The sequence below is a fragment of the Anolis carolinensis genome, chromosome 1 (genome assembly GCF_035594765.1).
Source record: "Anolis carolinensis isolate JA03-04 chromosome 1, rAnoCar3.1.pri, whole genome shotgun sequence".
Classification (NCBI taxonomy): Eukaryota; Metazoa; Chordata; class Lepidosauria; order Squamata; family Dactyloidae; genus Anolis; species Anolis carolinensis.
The window spans coordinates 2,526,691-2,549,054 of NC_085841.1; the positions used below are offsets into that span (position 1 = coordinate 2,526,691).

General features: G+C 41.3%; 1 protein-coding gene across 1 annotated transcript; it reads right to left on the minus strand.

Moving 5' to 3' along the window:
• On the minus strand, positions 1-20,120 carry LOC107983577 (zinc finger and SCAN domain-containing protein 2-like). The gene is made up of 2 exons (XM_062968792.1): positions 20,032-20,120; positions 1-4,117 (listed from the first exon to the last, which is right to left on the minus strand). Exon 2 carries the CDS (start codon positions 3,934-3,936, stop codon positions 2,743-2,745), a length of 1,194 nt encoding a protein of 397 aa, XP_062824862.1. The 5' UTR covers positions 3,937-4,117; positions 20,032-20,120; the 3' UTR covers positions 1-2,742.
• Between the last annotated feature and the right edge of the window lie 2,244 nt (positions 20,121-22,364).

The following is a 22,364-nucleotide window of genomic DNA, read 5'->3' on the forward strand; positions in this document are numbered from 1 at the left end:
CTCTTAAATCCAAGTCATTTTCATTATCCCTCTTCTTTTAAGCTCTTCCTCTATTTTTTTTTAATTATTGGAAATTTTTCTATTATGAATACTGGAGTTTAAGGGAAATTCCTTGGCATCAATTTTATTTTATATTTTCTCCAAATTTCTAAAAGGTTTTTAAAGGGATTGCTCAGCTCATTCTGTCAATTCTTTTGATGCCTTCCTTTATTGTCAAAAAAGAAAATACATTCTTATTTCCATTCTAATTTTTTATCATTTTCTTCTAGCCACTCCATCTCTTCTTGCTTTGCAAGGCTTTCCACTATATACCTTGTTTGATTGGAATAGTCGTATAGTTCAATATTTGGAAGACCTAGACTGCCTTCTTTTTGTGGTTTATACCATTTGCTTTTATTTATTCTGGTTTCTTAAATTTCCATTACAATACAAGCATTGTATTGTAATGGAAATCTATCTATTCTGCCTTGGTCACACCACACCTGGAATACTGTGTCCAATTCTGGGCACCGCAATTGAAGGGAGATGTTGACAAGCTGGAAAGTGTCCAGAGGAGGGCGACTAAAATGATTAAGGGTCTGGAGAACAAGCCCTATGAGGAGCGGCTTAAAGAACTGGGCATGTTTAGCCTGCAGAAGAGAAGGCTGAGAGGAGACATGGTAGCCATGTACAAATATGTGAGGGGAAGTCATAGGGAGGAGGGAGCAAGATTGTTTTCTGCTGCCCTGCAAACTAGGACGCAAGGGAATAATGGCTTCAAACTACAGGAAAGGAGATTCCACCTGAACATCAGGAAGAACTTCCTCACTGTGAGAGCTGTTCGGCAGTGGAACTCTCTGCCCCAGACTGTGGTGGAGGCTCCTTCTTTGGAGGCTTTTAAGCTGAGGCTGGATGGCCATCTGTCAGGGGTGCTTTGAACGTGATTTCCTGCTACTTGGCAGGGGGTTGGACTGGATGGCCCATGAGGTCTCTTCCAACTCTACTATTCTATGATTCTATGATTCTAAGTTTAATGTAATTTGCCATTTTTTAAATTCTTGACCCAAGATAGTTATAGGTAGCATTTTGAATAAAATAATAATACTAATACATCTTATTAGTATTCTGCACGTCTCCCCTAGGGGACTCGGAGCGGATTACAGCATTAACATACATAGGCAAACATTCAATGCCTTTACAGTCATATACAATGAGACACACAAAGGCAGAGGCTTCAGGTCAGCAGCTCAGCAGCACAGGGGTTTAACCCATTGCGCCATCACGACTACAATTAATTTAGGTAATATCTTCATTTTGACCAATATTATCCAGCCAAGTATAGCATATTCTAATGATTTCATATTTCTATCCTTTAGTAAGATTGATTATCTCTAAATTCTCTAATTATTTAGATATACTTATTCCCAAGTATTGTGTAAGATAATGATTTCCTCCAATCTGAGGATAAATGCTGCTTGCTGCAGGTATCAGATATTCTAGGCATCTTCCAAACTTTGTTTCTAGATGACTGTGCAACATTCCTATACAGTCAGACACAGAAAGAACCTCTTCAGATGTATAAAGGAACAAGGAATGCCAAAACCAGTATGATGTCAAGATACAGGACGCTCACCAACAAATACAAAAGCAGTCCAAAGTCATTCACGAAAGACAGCCCAAACATAGTCTCAGGCAGAAGACATCATCCAAGAATTCAGTCTCAAGTCAAACACAGCTCATCCAATTGGGCTCCTTGTAGCATAATGAAGGGTCAAGGATCCACATCATTGGCTAAAGGCATCGACTGCAACTACTGCTTCCAACTGCCTGTTCTCAGCGTCCTTCTTTTCTGCTGCCTTCCTCACCTCTCTACAGCTGGTCTTCTCTCTGTTGAGCCCATCTCTTTGACCAGCGCAGCTGGAAAGAGTCCTCTCATCTGCAGCCGGGCAGAGCGTGTCAAATCCTGCCCTTCCACCTGGAGATACTCATCCTGCTTCTGCCACTGGGAGGTAACCCCTCCTCCTCCCCTTGGCCCATGATCATGATATCCAGCCTCCTTCAGCCAGCCAGGAAGACACAAAGCACCCATGGAGGGCTATCCAGCCATTGTTTAAAAACATTCAGAGAGGTTTAATCACTACAGAAGGGGGGTGCCGGTGTGTTCAAGTGTAGGTTCTATTATAACTTTTATTATTTGCCAATTTGTTGATTGAGTTCCACCAACTGCCACTAAATGGATAAGTCCCTAATTTCAAAATTAAATTTGTTGGTGTTTCTGATGAACTACATCAATCGATTATAAAGGAAACTAGAGAATAATTGTTTATATAGTAAAGATTATGTGAAATGTACAGTATATACAGGTGCTTTATATTGTATTACATATATTCAAAATCTTCTAAGAGGTGGGTTTAACCTCTTCTTTGCTAGTTAAACTGAATTACTATGTCAAGAAAGCATGAATGTCTAACAAGTTTCACCAAAATGAAAAGTTTGGAAATCCTGGGCCACTTCCAAACAGCTGAATGAAATCCTACATTGTCTGCTTTGAACTGGAATATATGGCAGTGTGGACTCAGATAACCCAGTTCAAAGCAGATATTGTGGGATTTTCTGCCTTGATATTCTGGGTTACATTGCTGTGTGGAAGGGCTGTGTAGAGAGTCTGTTTGGGGTCAAATACGACTGTCTTCTCCAATGTGAATTATATGTCTATGCAAATTTGAATACTCAAAAGAAGCTCTTTCCACACAACATGTGTTTCTAGGGTTTCTCCCCAGTATGAGTTCTTTGATGTGAACATAAACCTGAATTCTGAGTGAAGCTCTTTCCACACTCAAGGCACTTATAGGGTTTCTCCCCAGTATGAATCCTTTGATGCGAACGTAAACCTGAACTCTGAGTGAAGCTCTTTCCACACTCCAGGCATGTATAGGGTTTCTCTCCAGTGTGAGTCCTTTGATGTGAACGTAGACCTGTACTATGAGTGAAGCTCTGCCCACACTCCAGGCATGTATAGGGTTTCTCTCCAGTGTGAGTCTTTTGATGTGAACGTAGACCTGTACTATGAGTGAAGCTCTGCCCACACTCCAGGCATGTATAGGGTTTCTCTCCAGCGTGAGTCCTTTGATGCGAACGTAAACCTGAACTCCAAGTGAAGCTCTGTCCACACTCCAGGCATTTATAGGGTTTCTCTCCAGTGTGAGTCCTTTGATGTGAACGTAGACCTGTAGTATCAGTGAAGCTCTGCCCACACTTCAGGCATTTATGGGGTTTCTCCCCAGTGTGAACCCTTTGATGTGAAGATAGATTTCCACTCTGAGTAAAGCTCTTTCCACACTCCAGGCATATATAGGGTTTCTCTCCAGTGTGAGTCCTTTGATGTGAGTGTAGATTTCCTCTCTGAGTGAAGCTCTGTCCACATTCCAGGCATGTATATGGTTTCTCCATATTGTGAGTCCTTTGATGTGCACATAGATTTGCACTCTGAGTGAAGCTTTTTCCACACTCCAGGCATTTATAGGGTTTATCCCCAGTGTGAGTCCTTTCATGTTGCTGCAGCCATTCCCTCCGTGAGAAGCTCTTTCCACATTCCAAGCATTCATAGGGTTTGTCCCCAGTGTGAATCCTTTCATGTTTCTGCAGATGTGTCCTTCGAGAGAAGCTTTTTCCACACTCCAAGCATTTATAGGGCTTCTCCCCAGTGTGAGTCCTTTGATGTAAATGTAAACTTGAATAATAAGCGAAGCTCTTTCCACACCGTAGGCATTTATAGGGCTTTTCCCCAGTGTGAGTCCTTTCATGTCGCTGCAGATGCTGCTTCTGAGTGAAGCTCTTTCCACACTGTAGGCATTCATAGGGCTTCTCCCCCGTGTGAGTCCTTTCATGTCGCTGCAGATAATCCTTCCTAGTGAAACTTTTTCCACACTCCAAGCAATTAAATGCTTTTCCCTTCATGTCAACAGTGATATGGGTGTAGGATTCCTCTGGAAAATTGCATATACTTGGCTCTTTTCCCCCTTTCTCATCTGTGAGATCAAGAATTCAGCAAGAACATCATCTAAAGAGGATTTCTTCTTCCTATATGATTGGTTTTCTTGCTGCACCCACGTGGTGGCTTCATAGAATCTTCATTTCCCTGGTCAAGAAAGAAGGAAAAGATGAATAATAAAAGCCAGAAACCTACTTTACCATCAAGATTTCCCCCTTTCCCTTCCTGGGTCATGTTGAAATGGAAACACCAAGAAATGCAGGCATCAGGGTCTCAAGCGCATACACAGATACAGTACCAGCAAAGGAAATCATTGATTCTTTAAAAAGAAAGTATGGTTGCTTACCTGTATCCATGTTTCTTCAAGTGGTGATCTGTGAAATTAGCCCATGTGGTAGTTTATGTACCTGTGCAGCAATCAACACAAACCTCTGAAAAGCTGAAGGCTTGTGGCTATGGCCCCGCCCACCCTCATCAGAGGGAGATTTAGGCTGAGGAAGGGGCTGTAGCCTTAGTTCCCTGCCGCCATAATGCGGCTCAAGGCAGGAGGCATGTATGTGGGGAGGATGGGTGGGAATGTGCTAATTTCACAGCTCACCACTCAAAGAAACATGGTTACAGTTAAACCACCATACTTTCTCCTTCGTGGTGTCTGTTGAAATAAGCACATGTGGTAAACTAGCAAGCCACATACTGTACCTTGGTTGGCGGGTACTATGCCACCGCTCTGCCAAACGCGGTATGGCTTCTTGACTGGACATCTGTAACGGATTTACCGTGCCTAAGGAAAAGTTAGTGTGTGGCCTACCTTGAGGGGTTGGTTTGTGAGCAGCTGTTTCGTAAAAAAAAAGGACTAGGCAGACATTTTGCGTGGCTCCTTTCTAACAGAAGCCAGGGGGAGGAGCTAGATTGCAGCTATTACATGAAGTGGCCTGATTGGCCAGATGCAAATAAGCAGATGCTAAGGCACGAGAGAGGGCTGAGCTAAATCGTCTGTTAGTTCAGTTAGGCCTGAATGAACATTCTAGTCAGTGTGTTGAGTTGGGAACAGCTAAGGAGGTAGCTGGTTCCCTAGAGCCAATTGGAATTGTGATGGGACAGCTGAGGAGGTAGGTGGGGATTGAGGATTCTTGTAACCCCTAAGAAAAAGTTGAATCGAGATACTGAAAACATTAAGGGCCTCCTGCTTATCGTCAATAGGCAGATATCGCGGCGAGATAACGTTTAAGGGAAGCTAGAGATTGATTGTCATGGGCTAGCAGCTGGAGGCACTCCAGAAGCAAAGCCGTGGGTGCCTTAAGTGGCTCTATGCCATGTTAACAGGTGAAAATAGAGAATATTTCCCACTTTACCGCACAGTACCGCTGCGTGGAAGATCTATGTGCGGCATCCAAAACCCGTGTTACAGCTGCTGAGAAGGGCACAGCTGAAGGCGCCACGCCATCAAGGATGCAAGACCTGCAGGTTGGGGTGAAGTACTGCTCCGTACTGAGTGGAAAGAAGGCCCGGTCGTTTGCTGAGGGTGAGACAGTTGTGCAATGTCATCATGTTGAGAAGCGGAAACCATGGTAGCCGTGGCCACCATGGTGCAATGAGAATGGCATTGATGTTGTCAGCATATGCCTTGGCCATGAGTCTCATCAACAGGGGTATTGGCAGGTAGAGATAAAGGAAGGGCCTGTTCCAATTGAAGAGGAATGAATCCCCCTCCTGGCACAGTAGAGGGGACATTTGGCATTCTGTGGTGTTGCAAAAAGATCAATGGATGGCTGTCCCCATCACTGAAACAACCGGTTCACCTTGTCGTGATGGAGGGACCACTCATGGTCTGGAGACCAGGTCCTGCTGAGATAGTCTACCATCACATTGTCTTCTCCTGGCAGATGAATCGCAGTGAGGTGTATTCCCTTGGCAGACACCAATCCCAGATCTGAAGGGTAAACTGAAGCAGGGAGCAGGATCTTGTTCCTCCCTGCTTGTTCAGATACCAAATGGCGGGGGTGTTGTCTGTACAGATCTGGACAACATGGTCACGAAGAGAACATTCAAATGCTCGGAGAGCCTTCTGAATGGCAGTGAGCTCCAACAGGCTGATGTGACAAGTCGCCTCGGACAGCGACCAGCAGGCACGTATAGCAAGGGATCAGGAATGAGCTCCCATCCCTGAAGAGAAGCGTCTGTGGTGACCACTCTTAATGGGCCTTTCATGCAAAAGGGCATGCTGACACAAACATTCTGGCGGGATGTCCACCATTGCAGGGACTTGCGTACAGCTGAGGTTGGCATTAGAAGCCGGCGAGGGTTGTGATGAAGGGTGTTGAATATCTTTAAAAACCATGCTTGCAGCAGCCGGAATCGGAGACGAGCATACACAGTCACTGCTGTTGTTGAGGCCATGTGGCCCAATGTGGACTGAATGTGTCTTGCCGGTACAGCTGGCAGATGCATGAGCTGTTGAACTGCAGAACGCAGGTTTCAAAAGCATGCTTCTGGGAGGTATGCCCTCTGTGTGAGAGCATTGAAGTGAGCTCCGATATACCGAATATCCTGTGTAGGATCCAAGTGCGAATTTTGGTGGTTGACCACAAGGCCGATTTCCTGAAGATGGGAAAGAGTGACATCTATGTGGCACAGAAGCTGCAAGTGAGAGCGACGGATCAGAAGCCAGTCATCGATATACAGAAAGACTGTAATGCACTTCAGTCACAAGTGAGCTGCCACAGTTGCCAGTCATGTACCAAAGCGAATGTGCTGTGGTTGGTGAGAATTGAAGGGAAAACATCCGAAACATTGTGAGCCTGTAGAGGTGAAAGGGTACCGTTGCAGGCTAGAACTTCCAAAGCAATGGGGGAAAGGAGCCCTTTTGGACTGTCACTCCCAGTATCCCCCACTGGGACCACCCCTTTCTAAGACAGCTTCTTGCAGTAGGAATAAGCTGAAAGAGGGTTATAGCTTTGTTTGTACATGGGGCAGAAAATTAGCATATATCTACAGATATAAAAATCAAAGTATGTATATATGTTTGTTCGTATGTGCCACAAAGACTGTTGCCAGGTGAAGTGGCCCTTGTGATGTCACTGGGAAAGAAAAGTGACATGTGTATGAGGAGGGAGGGAGGGAGGAGAAAAAGAAGGGAAAGAAATGAAAGGTAAAGAGAAGGGAGGCAGAGATAGGGAAGGAAGATAAAGGGTGGAAGGAAGGACGGAAATGAAAAGGAGGAAATCTATGAGGGGGAAGGAAAGAAAGGAAGAATGGGTTTATTTTGACTGTCTAATTAATCCTTATGATTTTTTTTCAAGGTTGAATCCAGTAAATTGAAAGGAAAATAATGAGAACAGGTATAAGACTTTATGGTCATGTTCCAGCAGCATTATCTCCTAACGTTTCACCTGCATCTGTGGCTGGCATCTTCAGGACCCAATCAACAAAATCACCAGAAAAACAAACACTTTGATTAAGAACTCCTCAATTAATCTTAACATACACAACATCTATGAAACTTGAAAGCCCTCCCTTCTCGGCTTTATGGACACCCAAAAATCCATAAGGACCCCAATCCGGTCAGACCCACTGTGAGCACCACTGGATCCTCCACGTATGACTTGGCAAAATTTCTGGCTGCATAACTACAAACCCATATTAGGCTCACTACACATTACATTAAGGATTCAGCCCACTTCATAGAAAAAATCAGCAATCTCAAACTTAAGGCCAATGACAAACTGATCAGCTTCGATGTGGTGTCTCTATTTCCAAGGTCTCCATAGCAGATAACATTACACTCATTAACTGGAATTTCCCAGAAGACATCACAGCCCTCTTTCAACATTGCCTCACGACAGGCTACATCCAGTAGGGACAATCAATTCTATGATCAGAAAGCCAGTCATTGCACATTTTTACATGGAACACTTTGAGAAGCAAGCTCTAGCACCAAAAAAGCCCGCTATAGGGTTCCAATATGTGGATGACAAAAGAATTAACAAATTCCTGGACCATGTGAACAACATCCACCCAAACATCCAATTTACCAGGGAAAAAGAAAATGAAGGAAAACTGCCATTACTAGATGTCCTAGTCATCAGCATAGCAAATCAACCATTGGGCCACATAATCTACAGAAAACCTACACACACTGATACTTACATAAAAACTCCAACCATCAGCCAAATAAAAAAAGCACAATTAAAGCCTTGGTATACTGTGCAGACAGGATCTGCAAGCCTGACCTCCTCCAAGGTGAACTGAACCATCTAAACTGGGCTCTACAGGCCAATGGGTTTTCATTCTATGACAGACATCAGAAAAGCTGCAAGACCAAGAAAAATCCAGGACAGTAAAGACAAAGATCCAACTAGAGGAAATGTGTCTTATCATACAGTTAGAGCACTAAGATTGGCTGAGGAGGTCCTGCTCTCGGTCCCACCGCTCTCGCAGGCGCGACTGGTGCAGACAAGACACAGGGCCTTTTCGGTGTTGGCCCCTCGGCTGTACAATTCCCTCCCCAGCGAGATCAGACCGGCCCCTGCCCTCCTGACGTTTTGGAAATAACTTAAGACATGGCTTTTCAAGCAAGCATTTGGGGAGAGAGATGAGGTAGTCAAGATAACTTCAGGATTGGTGCAATGTCGAATGTTCTGTTTGGCTTTGTCCAATGATGTTTTTATACTTCACTGGCTATATCTATTGTTATATGCTGTTTTAGTTATGTGATGCATCTTATATTTTGTGAAGCACTGAATTTGCAATTTACTTTGTTGTGAACCGCTTTGAGTCCCCTAGGAGCTGAGAAACGTGGTATATAAAATAAATAAATAAATAATACATCAAAGGAACCACTGACCGCAGAGGGAAGCTGATGAAGAAACACAACCAAAAAACTATTTACAGAACTACCCATAATATTCAACAAATGCTACCTTCGGCAAAGGATAAGAGGAACTCACCACTGCAGGAGTCTACCGTATACCGTGCAGCTACATGGGGACCACCAAATACAGCTGCATTGCTCAGAAAGGAATCAAAAACACGAAAGTGATGCAGACTAATTCAATCAGAAAAGTCAGCCATAGCAGAACACTTGATGAACCAACTTGGACACAGAATATTGAGAACACAAAAATTCTGGACCACTAAGACAACACAGAAAAGCTATTGAAATCCACAAGCATATGCACAATTTCAACAGGAAGGAGGAAACCATGAAAATGAACAATATCTGGTTACCAGTATTAAAAAATGCTAGAATTCAGACAGTGAATAAGGAACAACACTCAGAAATAGAGAACTCCAGACAACAAGCAATGAAGGGCCAGTTAATACCGACCAAACAGAAGATGCCTCCAGGCAACAAAAGCCAGGCTACCTCTATGCAGCTACCCTCAATGATTGACTTTGCAGTTTCATCACTACTCAATGCTTTTCAAGCTTACTAACTGCAACATTCACAATTGCTGTAAACAGACAATGGTTCTTTCTCCCACCATGGACAGTATTCCACAGATATATGTACATTCCACTTGCTTGACCACCATCAGATCCTCTGAAAATGCCAGCCATAGATGGAGGCGAAACATCAGAAGAAAATCCTCTATCTTAGGCATTATCTCTGTATATCATAGGATTTGCAGAGATACTCATAGGAACACCATAAGATTACTGCAACGTGCTCTACGTGGGGCTGCCTTTGAAGACGGCCCGGAAGCTCCAGCTAGTACAACGGGCAGCAGCCAGATTAATAACGGGAGCGGCCTACAGGGAGCGTACTACCCCCTGTTAAGCCAGCTCCATTGGCTGCCGATATGCTACCGAGCCCAATTCAAAGTGCTGGTTTTGACCCACAAAGCCCTAAACGGCTCCAGTCCAATTTACCTATCCGAACATATCTCCTCCTATGAGCCCATAAGAACTTTAAGATCATCTGGGGAGGCTCTGCTCTCGATCCCACCTGCTTCACAGGCACGGGGACGAGAGACGGCCTTCTCGGTGGTGGCTCCTCGGCTGTGGAACTCCCTCCCCAGTGACATCCGGCAGGCTCCTTCCCTTCTAGGGTTCAGAAAAAACTAAAGACATGGCTATGTGCTCAAGCGTTCAATGAATGAACTTTTAAGCTTGTCACGGTCGGTTTTTAAGATTCTGGATTAACAAGGTCTAGTGAATGAAAGGACATTACCTCGGTACATGGTAATGTTTTATTATTGTATATTGGTTTTTATGATGTTTTAAATGTTTTAGTTTTTACTGCCTTTTGTATTGTATTGTTGATGTGATGGCACTGTTTTGTCAATTTGTAAGCCGCCCTGAGTCCCCCAGAGGAGAAGGACGAGGTAGAAATACCGGAAATAAATAAATAAACACCTCAGCAAGCAAGAATTCAAAAGTGGCAGGCTAAAACCAGGCACCCCAATCAGTGGCTGATGAGAGACTCTGGGTGACTTGGAAGGCGCTGAACAGACTGCGCTCTGGCACCACGAGATGAAGAGCTAAACTTAAGAAATGGGGTCACAAAGTGGAGTCCACGACACGCAAGTGTGCAGAAGAGCAAACCACAAACCACCTACTACAATGCAATCTGAGCCCAGCCACATGCACAATGGAGGACCTTTTCAGTGACATCAGAGGCACTCCAAATGGCCAGCTTCTGGTAAAAGGACACTTAGCAGAATGCCAAGTTTTTAACTTTGTGTTTTTTAATACATTATAACTGTACCCTCAATTTGCTTCTGACACGATACATAAATAATTAGGAGAAAATGCAGCTGGGGCACCTTTGCCATACAGCCTGAAAAACCCACAGCAACCCAGTGAAAGCCTTTGACAATACAACAACAATAGTAATATTAATAATATTAATAATAATATATCTCAGCCAGCATTTGGAAACAATAGACATTGACAAAATTACGATCTGCCAACTGCAAAAGGCCACCTTACTGGGATCTGCACGCATCATCTGAAAATACATCACACAGTACTAAACGCTTGGGAAGTGTTCAACTTGTGATTTTGTAATACGAAATCCAGCATATCTATCTTGTTTGCTGTGTCATACAACGTCATTGTGTCAATAATAATAATAATAATAATAATTTCATTTCTTACCCACTTCTCCTTGTGTCTCAAGGTGGATTACAGCATAACTAAGACACATTATAAAAAATTCCATAAAATATACATCTTAAAATGTAGTCTTTTGGGAAGGCTGGCTTTGCCTTCCTGACTCACTTTTTCTCATCTTTCTTGAGATGACAAGGGGAGGTCTTCTATATTTTATTTTTTGGGGAAGGGATTCATTGTGATTGGACTGCCAATGCCAAACCCAAGGGCCCTTAGTTATCTGAGTCCACATTGCCATATATTCCAGCTGAAAGCAGATAATCCATAATATCTGTTTTGTACTGAGGGCCCTTCCATACAGCCTTATAACCCAGAATATCAAGGCATAAATCCCACAATACAGTACATTCTTTGAACTGGGTTAATTGAGGGTCTTTCCACGCAGCCATATAACTTGGAATATTGAGGAAGCAAATCCCACATTTTCTGCTTTGAACTGGAATATATGGCAGTGTGTGGAAGTGCCCTGGGTTATCCGAGGGCCTTTCTACACAGCCATATAGTCCAGAATGTCAAGGCAGCGCCCAGACTCGAATCAAGGAACATGAAAGACACTGCAGACTAACTCAACCAGAGAATTCAGCCAGAGCAGAGCACTTGCTGAACCAACCTGAACACAGTATATTATTTGAGAACACAGAAATACTGGACCACTCTAACAACTACCATGTCAGACTACACAGCCCGGAAAACTCACAGCAACCCAGTATTTATTATTATTATTGTTGTTGTTATTATTAGCTCCCATTGCCTAACACAAGAGTTGTAATAGGTAAGTAGCCCTTCGTAATACCCTACGTAGTCCCGCAAAGTAACTATTATTATGTTGTTGTTGTCAAAGGCTTTCATGGCTGGAATCACAGGGTTGTTGTGTGTTTTCCGGGCTGTATGGCCATGTTCCAGAAGCATTCCCTCCTGGAGTTTCAGCCACATCTATGGCAGGCATCCTTGGAGGTTTTGAGGTATATTGCAAAAACTGAGCAAGGAAGTTTTATATACCTGTGGAAGGTCCAGGGTGGGAGAAATAACTCTTGTCTGTTGAGGCCAGAGTGAATGTTGTAATTAATCACTTTGATTAGCATTAATAGCCTTGCCAGCTTCATGTCCTGGCTTCTTCCTGCTTGGGGGAATCTTTTGTTTGGAGGTGTTAGCTGCCTGTTCTGCCTCCATGCTTAACTAAATGAACTGGAAGGACCCATAGCACGAAGGACAGATTGGACACTGTGTTATGTAAAACAAAATATTTTATTAATAGACAAAATTTATCTCTTTTCCTCTTGTTGCCACTATGAAGTCTCTTGTGAGGAAAGACATCTTTGAGTCTATGCAGTTCTGGATAGATATTGCCACAGAGTATAAAGTCTTGTTATGACTGGATTCTTTGTATCTTTGAGATGACTTCAATGCAGTGTTGTTGACATGGCTTTCTCTATTGCTGTAGTCTGTGGCTTTTTAATCTAATTTGAATACAGTTCCAACGTGACGTGAATTTCTGTGATCCTTTTACTTCCTACACTTCCTTCCAGAGCCTCACCAACTGACAAATTCTAACTGACAAAAAATAACTGCCATTTCAGGCTGGCAGGAGCCAAGGCTAAGCTCCGCCCCTTTGGAACCTTAAAGAGACAGGGCAGCAGGTAATGTTTTGCCTGCTCGTGGCATGACACTGCCCCTGTTTGTTACTAACGTCCCGGTAACAAACATCATAGCACTAATCAAACAGAATTTCCCAAAAGACATCACAGCCATGTTTCACCATTGCCTCACCACAAGCTACTTTCAGTGGGATAATGAATTCTATGAACAGAAAGATGGAGTAGCCATGGGAAGCTCTCTCTCAGCCCAGTCGTAGCAAATTTCTGCATGGAACACTTTGAAAAACAAGCCCTAGAAACAGCACCAAAAAAGCCTATTACAGTAGAGTCTCACTTATCCAACATAAACGGGCTGGCAGAATGTTGGATAAGCGAATATGTTGGATAATAAGGAGGCATTAAGGAAAAGCCTATTACACATCAAATTAGGTTATGCTTTTAAAAATTAAGCAGCTAAACATCATGTTAAACAATAAATTTTACAGAAAAAGTAGTTCAATACCCAGTAATGCTATGTAGTAATTACTGTATTTAGGAATTTAGAACCAAAATATCACGATGTATTGAAAACATTGACTATAAAAATGTGTTGGATAATCCAGAACGTTGGATAAGTGAGACTCTACTGTGTGTGTGTGTGTATATATACACACACACACACATATACATACATGCATACATACACAGCCCTAGAAAACCACCAAAAAAGCCTACTATATGGTTCAGATATGCGGGGGACACCTTCTGAATTGCTATCCCAAATAACCAAATTGGATGTAAAGTTGATCAAAAACTGATCGTAAGCCTTTTGGTACTAATGTTGGAGAGTGTCCCCTGTTCAAAGTGGTCCTTGGTCAAGCCGGTCCTGCTCAAAGTGGTCCCTGATCAAAAAAAGGTTGGGAACCACTGGTGTAAATGGACACTCCAGTTACATACACGCATCCATATTTTCATATTTATTATGTGTATAGTTTTTAATTGCTGGAGCTAACAGCGGCCGCTCACGCCACGCTCCCGGGGATTGAACCTGGGACCTTTCAGTCTCCAGCTCAGTGCTTTAACGCACTTCGCCACCAGGGCATGTTTGAAAACATGCCAATGTGAGTAGATCAATAGGTACCTCTCCGGCGGGAAGATAACAGCGCTCCATGCAGTCATGCTGGCCACATACCCCTCGATGGATTGTCACCTTGATGTGGTGAGGGGGCTTGTGTGTTCCATTGAACCTGAGAGCACAACCACGGGAGTCACACACTCCCAGGAGTGGCCACACGGGAGGATCCAGACCAGGCACAATCCAAAGACCCAAAGACCTCAACGGCGGAGCAGGCGGAGGTTAACATGGTACATGTTACAACGGCTGTGAAGGCGGAAGAAAGCTGCAACAGACTGAGAAGCCACTCTTGTTGTGTTAACCACACCACTGCTGGGACCTCCATCTGTGAAGACTGTGTTGACCAGCCATGCACCGACCTCCACACATTAAAGAAAATCATGCACAGGCGTCTTCCAAGAAATGGAGGACCATCATCCTCGAACTACGAATAAGTAAGTAAGTAAGTAAGCTGGCCACATGAACTTGGAGGTGTCTACGGACAACGCCGGCTCTTCGGCTTAGAAATGGAGATGAGCACCAACCCCCAGAGTCAGACATGACTGGACTTAACGTCAGGGGAAAACCTTTACCTTTTTACTATAGTTTTTAATATTTATATGTATTGGCATCAAATTGCTGCCTGCTGTAAGGACGCCTTGAGCCCTCTTCCAAATAAACTTAAGTCTCACTTATCCAAGGTTCTGTATTATCCAAGGCAGACTGCCTTTTAGTAGTCAATGTTTTTGTAGTAAATGTTGCAATGTTTTGGAGCTAATTTTTTTTCGTGTCAGGAGCAATGTGTTATGATTTGTGCGTGGCCAGGAGACCACGCACCTCTTTATTTAAAATTGGGAAATTATATTAAAAATACAGTGAAAAAATGGCGGTTTAATCCAAAAGTTGCCTATAAAGAGACAGATAGAAAAGGGATAAAAGACCAAATTATTGAATATTTTAACCTAAATAGATCCCCTGGAATGAAAGAAAGTATAGTTTGGGATGCTTTTAAAGCAGTAATTAGAGGTAAATGTATAACAATTGAGAGGGGCATAAACAAAAGAGAAAATGAGAGATTTAGAAAATTAAGACTTGAAGAAGAAAAAGCATTCCAAGCATTTCAAAAAGATCAAACGGTGGGGAAAAAAGAAAAATGGTTAGAGATAAAAAAACAACTAGAAAACTTGGAGGAAATTGAAGTCACAAAAAAATATATCTGGGTCAAGAATGACTTTCAAATAAATTCAATAAATAACACAAAGAAGTTAGCAAATCTTTTAAAAAAGAAACAAGGGAAAGCAAAGATAATCAAATTGAAAGACAGGAATGGGCAAATAAAAACAAGAGAGGAAGACCTAAAGGAAATAATGGCAAATTATTACGAAAAGCTTTATATGAACAAGGATACAGTGAGTTCGGAAGGAATACTTAACAAAAAATTAGACACTTTCTCTCAAGCAGTATTGGACTCAAATATAACTAGCAATGAAATAGAGGAGGTAATCAAAAACCTAAAAATTAACTCATCCCCAGGACCCGACGGGCTCACTACAAATTTCTATAAAATCTTTCAAAAGGAAGTTATTCCTAATTTACAAATCTTATATAATAAAATTATGGAAAATAAAATAATTCCAGAGACATGGAAAAAATCAGAAATTATAACAATTTTAAAACCAAATAAAGAGGAAACTGACCCTAATTCATATAGGCCTATTACGTTAAGTAATGTGGACTATAAAATATTCACGAAAATTATAGCAAACAGACTGAGAGAGATAATGCCCACATTAATCGAGGAAGATCAGTACGGGTTTATTAAAAAAAGAATGATTGCCGACCCAATTAGAAATATCGTAAATGTAATCGACCATGCAACAAGAGAGAGAAGAAAATTACTTTTAATAAAACTAGATGTCTACAAAGCATTTGATACAATAAATCACAATTATTTGGCCAATTTGTGTGAGGAGTGTAATTTAGGGAAAAATATCTGTGGGGTAATTAGAGAATTATACAAAGAAAATCAAGCTGAAATAATAGTAAACGGATCAAATTCCAGAACTATCGAAATAAAAAGTGGAACCAAACAAGGTTGCCCTCTCTCTCCTCTACTTTTCGCCCTAGCAATAGAACCTCTAGCTAACTTAATTAGATCAGATAAAAGCATTAAAGGGTATAGGATAGATAGAGAAGAAATAAAAATTAATTTACATGCAGATGACGCGATGGTCCTGATAGGCACAATGGATGACTCAGTAAAGGCAGTAAAAAAAGTAATTAAAAAATTTGAATCGATCTCAGGCCTAGTTATTAATATTGAAAAATCAGAAATCTTGCATAAAAATCTGACCTGGAAGGAATTAAAAGAAGCCCAATCTACTTTAGGGGTGAAACTGGGGGGAAAGAAGTTAAAATACCTAGGCATTCACATATCTAAAAATTTAAATAATATAATCCAGATAAATTATAATCCACTATGGAAAAAAATAAGTAAACAAATTATTGATTGGAAAAAATGGAATTGGAACATTACAACAAGGTTGAAGGCTTACAAAATGATGATATTACCTAAATTTTTATACTTATTTCAGACCCTCCCTTTCAGCATTCCACCAAAAATAATTAAAAAATGGGACAATTCGATTAAAACATGGATAATAGGCGCCAGTAAGAATAGAATTGCTAACACAGTATTCTTTACGCAACAAGTAAACGGAGGCTGGGGAGCTCCTTGCCTACAAAACTACTTTGAAGCCTGCCAATTGGCCAGGTTACTTGAATTGGACATTGGTGAGCCCAAAAGATGGGTCAGATTAGAGAAACTAATGAATGGATGGGAATACGGATCATGTTTGATCGGGAAAATCGGCAATAAAGACCTAAAAAATATAAAAGGAGGCCCATTGACCTCAACAATGGAATGTTGGAGAAAATGGCAAAACAAACTTCCAATAAATAAAATAGACAAACTTCCAATAGGAGCCCTAGAAAATAGAAAACCCCAGCTATACCGCAATATGATAAAGAACTTAGAACAACATGGAATAACAAAGATTGAGGACTTACTTAAATCCGACGGAACAGTTATACAACGGGAGGAGATAAAAGACAAATGTGGACAGGGCAATTGGCTACAATGGGGAGGGTTGTCTAAAAAGATAACAGATTGGAAGAATAAGGAGACTCCAGAATCAGACTTGGATAAAATAATAAAATGGAAAGTAGAGAAGGAGAAAGGAATCATGGGATACATATATAAAATAATTATGGAAAAACAATATAACACAAAATACACCCTGATAGAAATCTGGAAGGAGGATTTGAATTGCAATGAGAGAGAAATAGAAAAATGGATAAAATCAATTAATAAAATAAAATATTTAAAGATTAAGGAAATGCAACTGAAGATACTTACAAAATGGTACAGAACTCCTATACAATTGGCTTATATAACCGAAACCCACCCAAAACAATGCTGGCATAATTGTGGGAAAATTGGAACCTATACCCATATGTGGTGGGAATGCGAAAAAATTCAAAGATTCTATAATATAATTAAGAAGGAAATGAAAGAGCTATTGGGGACGACAATAGAATGGAATAAAACACAATTTTTTGTTCAAAAATTAGAAGGCAATGGGGAACTTAAAGAATGGGAGGAAATAATAAAACATATGTTAGATGCAATCAAAGCCTCAGTTGCCCTAGGATGGAAGGACCAAAAAAAATGGGATATAAAAACGTGGTATAAATACTTAGCCGATTATCTACTTCAAGATTATATTAGCGAAAGGAAAAGCTATTATAAGTTTGGCCAAACCAAGATGACCTGGGAGGCAAAATGGAAGGGCCTTATCTCTAGGATAAAGGGGAAAGACAAATACAAGGAATTAAATAAGATTATCCTTATGATTGAACAACTATAATTAGTACGGTAAAGAGTAGTAAACTGTTCTCAGGGGGGAGGGGGGGAGGGAGAGAGGGGATATAAATATATATAGTATCTCTGTACCCTTACATTATGTAAGAATAAGTTTATGGGCGAGAACGGGGAGGTGGCGGGATCGGGGAGAACTACAGGTAATGTAAATGTGGAATATCAAGATTGTATGTCTCTATTTGTATGTGTGTGTATATATATATATATATATATATATATATATATATAAAAATTTATATTTCACCAAAAAAAAAAACCCATGTGCCAAAGGCATTAGGTAAGGAATGTGTCGCCAAATGACTTTGCGCCGATGGAACCCGTGGCTTCGTTCTTTCTCTGGCTAATTGGATTAGGGCCAGGCCCCCGGCGCGTCCCTTTCATGGCCATGTGGCCACCTGATTAGTGCGTGGAAATGTGCGTTCTGCACTCAGGGTGTGCTTAAGCCTCCGCAAGCCTTAATGATGGAAAATAAATTGGAGCCTGAGTGAAAAAAAAAAAAAAAAAAAAGAGCAACCGGAATTGCTTCTGGAGAGAATTGGCTGTCTGCAAGGACATTACCCAGGGGACGCCCGGATGTTTTTTGATGTTTTACCATCCTTGTGGGAGGCTTCTCTCATGTCACTGCATGGAGCTGGAGCTGAAAGAGGGAGCTCATCCACGCTCTCCCCAGGTGGGATTTGAACCTGGCAGCATTCAGGTCAGCAACCCAACCTTCAAGTCATGAGGCTTTTATCCCCTAGGCCAATGATGGGCAACCTTTTGTGCTTGGTGTGTCAAAATTCACCAAAAAATCTAGCATGACTTGGGTGGTGTGTCACTTCAAGAAAAAAACCATAATTTTGCAATATGTGTAGTTTAAATAACAAAAATATATAATTGTAATATATAACTGTATTCAATAAATCAAAAACTATTTACTACCATTATTTCCATGTACAACAATCTATGGTACCTCTTGCAGTTTCCATGCTGATTTCTCTCTATTCTAGTTTCAATGTAGTCATGAATCATGAATAATATAATAATAATACAATAGTAATAATATGATAATATACTACAATTATATATATATACTAGTTGTGCCCGGCCACGCGTTGCTGTGGCAAAGTGGTTGTGGTATTGGTTAAAAATTGTTGTGTAATTTTTATTTGCAATTTTTTATTAATTTTATTGTAAGTTATATTTTTATTTATTATATTTTATTATTTTCTTGTATTATTTTTAGTTATTTTCTGTTATTATAGAATTTTATTGTATTAATTTTTAGTGTTTTTTATTATTATTTATTGGGTTGCTAGGAGACCAAGTTGGAGGAGCTTAGCCTTCTAACTGGCAGCAATTGGGTAAAAGCAATTATTCCTCTCTCTCTAATTAGGACTTTATTTTTCTTTTCTTTTTGTTGTATCAACCTAGAGGCGTGGATGATGGGTTGTGTTGTCAAATTTCGAGGTTGGGGGGCCTGTAGTTTTGTTGTTTTGTGCGTCGCCGTGATGCCATCACCCTTTTATATATGTATGTAATGTAATGTGCATAATTCCCATGGAGTAAACAACAAAAACACTGGACCAAATCACACCAAATTTGGCCACAAAAGACATAGTCATCCAATCAATCTGCATGCAGCAGCGTGTCAGCAAAAATGGCTAGGCGTGTCAGTGTTGACACACGTGTCATAGGTTGGCCATCACTGCCCTAGGCCATCGGAGGCTTCGGAGCTAAATGCAGCAATTACTACATAACATTACTGTGTATTGAACTGCTTTTTCTGTCAATTTCTTGTAAAACATGATGTTTCGGTGTTTAATTTGTAAAATCATAACGTAATTTTATGTTTAATAGGCTTTTTTTTCTTAACCCCTCCTTATTATCCAAGATTTTCGCTTATCCAATGTTCTGCCGGCCCGTTTATCTTGGATAAGTGAGACTCTACTGTATGTGAAATCAATAAATAATAATTCATTAAAAAGTGTTTCCATAAAATAGATATTAAAATACACGGAACAGAGTTCAAAACACAAGGCAGGAGTTTAGAATCCGTGCTCAAAACTGGATGGGACGCTGAATAAATGCAAGAAGACTCCAGAAGGGCCTGGGTCTCCGTCTCTCGAGGCCTGGCCTCCAGGGAGGAAATCCCTCAGGAAAGAGGAGGCCGCGCCTGAGGGAAAGAAAGGCCTCCCTCCCTCCCCGCTTCTCTCCTCCCTTCCGGGCCCACCTCAGCCTGTCTTTGTCGAGCTGGAAGAGGCCGAAAGGGGTCCCGGATGGAGATCTGTTTGGGAGAGGCCTGGCCCCCTCCCCAAGGCCGCCCCCTCCTCACCTCCTTCTTCTCCTTTGATCTTTCCTTCCTTCCTCACAGAAATGGCGACGGCGGCGGCGAAGGGGGCGGGGCCTGTCCTCAACTGCGGAGAATGGAGCGGGGGAGGCAGTGCGCCTGCGCAGAAGAGTTTCTCAGAGTCCGTTAGAAACCGTTAGCCGTTTGGTATTTTGTTTGTTTTTTAAAAAAAATCGGACTAACGCTCTTTACCACATGACTAGAGGAATGGCTTGGACCAAACAGCGGCTTTTGGCATTACAGTAGAGTCTCACTTATCCAAAATTTGCTTATCCGACGTTCTTGTTTTATTGTTCTTCTGATTTTTCGTAATATAGTGTATATTATCATTTATTGTACTGTTCAATGTGTTATGATTTGTTGTTCTGTTTATATTCTGTTATATTGTACTAGCTGTGCCCGGCCACGCGTTGCTGCGGCGTTGTCTGGTGGTGTTGGTGAGAACTTGTTGAGGTAGTGGTGGTATTGAATGTCTGTTGTATGGTTGTCTTTATGTTTAGTATGCATTTGGTTGTTTGTGTACTGTGTAAGTGGTGAGGGTAGAGGGGGTCTATGTCCCTGTGTAGTATTGTATAGTATTTATACGTTGTCCATGTATTGTGAATGCTTGGATTGTGTCCTGCTGCATAGTAGAAAGGGTTGGGCTGGATGGCCTTTAGGAGTCTCTGCAAACTCTTGGATTCTATGCTTCTATTATTATTATTACTATTATTACTATTATTATTATCATGTTCATCATAATCATTATTATGTAGAGGCTGAATGGCCATCTGCCAGGAGTGTTTGGATTGTGTCCTCCTGCATGGTAGAAGGAAGTTGATGTGGATGATCCTTAGGGGTAGCTCCAAACCTTAGGATTGTATGTTGTTGTTGTTATTATTATTAGTGTTGAGAGGCTGGGTGGCCATCTGTTGGGAGTGCTTGGATTGTGTCCTGCATGGCAGAATTGGGTTGGACTGGATGGCGTTTAGGGGTGTCTCCTAACTTTCTGATGCCATGATTCGATGTGTATTACCGTGTTTCCCCGAAAATAAGACAGTGTCTTATATTATTTTTTACTCCCAAAGATGCGCTAGGTCTTATTTTCAGGGGATGGCTTATTTTTCCATGAAGAAGAATTCACATTTATTGTTGAACAAGAAAATGAACATTTATTCTATACTGTACAGTAGTTGTCATCACAAACCAACATAACCAAACCAGACAAACTGTGACTTCTGTAAAGAATTTCTTGTTACGTCCATTATTTCCATATACAACTGGTATGTACATTTACCAATCCTGCATGCTATGGTGTTTTGTTTTGTAGGCGCCGGACATGCTTCCAAACAAAAACTTTGCTAGGTCTTACTTTCGGGGGAGGCCTTATATTTAGCAATTCAGCAAAACCTCTACTATGTCTTATTTTTTGGGGATGTCTTATTTTAGGGGAAACAGGGTATTATTGCCTAACTCTGCCTGTCCCCTGGGTGAGTTGGTTGCTAGGAGACCAAGTGGGTGGAGCTTAGCCTTCTAACTGGCAGCAATTGGATAAAAATAATTATTCCTCTCCCTCTAATTAGGACTTTATTTTTCTTTTCTTTTTGTTGTATCAACCTAGAGGCGTGGATGAAGGGTTGTGCTGTCAATTTTCGAGGTTGGGGGGCCTTTAGTTTTGTTGTTTTGTTGGTCGCCGGGATTCCATCACTCTTTTATATATAGAGATTGTTCTGGGCATGGCCCCATGTAAGCCACCCCGGGTCCCCGTTGGGGAGATGGTGGCGGGGTATAAATAAAGTTTATTATTATTATTATTATTATTATTTATTATTCTGGATTATCCAACGCAGTCTGTCTTTTGGTAGTCAAATGTTTTTGTAGTCAATTTCTATACATTGTGGTGTTTTATTTATTCATTTATTTACATCATTTTTATCCCGCCCTTTTCACCCGGAGGGACTCAGGACGGCTTACAACAGTCGGCAAATTACATTGCCCAAAATACATTTTAGTTTTAGTGCTAAATTCGTAAATACAGTAATTACTACATAACGTTGTTGTATATTGAATTGCTTTTTCTGTCAAATTGTTGTAAAACATGATGTTTTGGTGCTTAATTTGTAAAATCATAACCTAATTTGATGTTTAATAGGCTTTTCCTTAATCCCTCCTTATTATCCAACATATTCGCTTATCCAACGTTCTGCCGGCCTGTTTATGTTGGGTAAGTGAGAGTCTACTGTATTTTGAACTAGCTTAGGTGTCCCGCAGTGCCCAGGTTAAGTATTTCTGGAAGGAGAAGAGCCCCTGGTGGCGCAGCAAGTTAAGCCGCTGAGCTG

What these genes read in the sequence shown, in the direction of transcription:
- LOC107983577 (XM_062968792.1), bottom strand. Translation starts at nt 3,936, where the DNA reads ATGAAGGGAAAAGCATTTAATTGCTTGGAGTGTGGAAAAAGTTTCACT.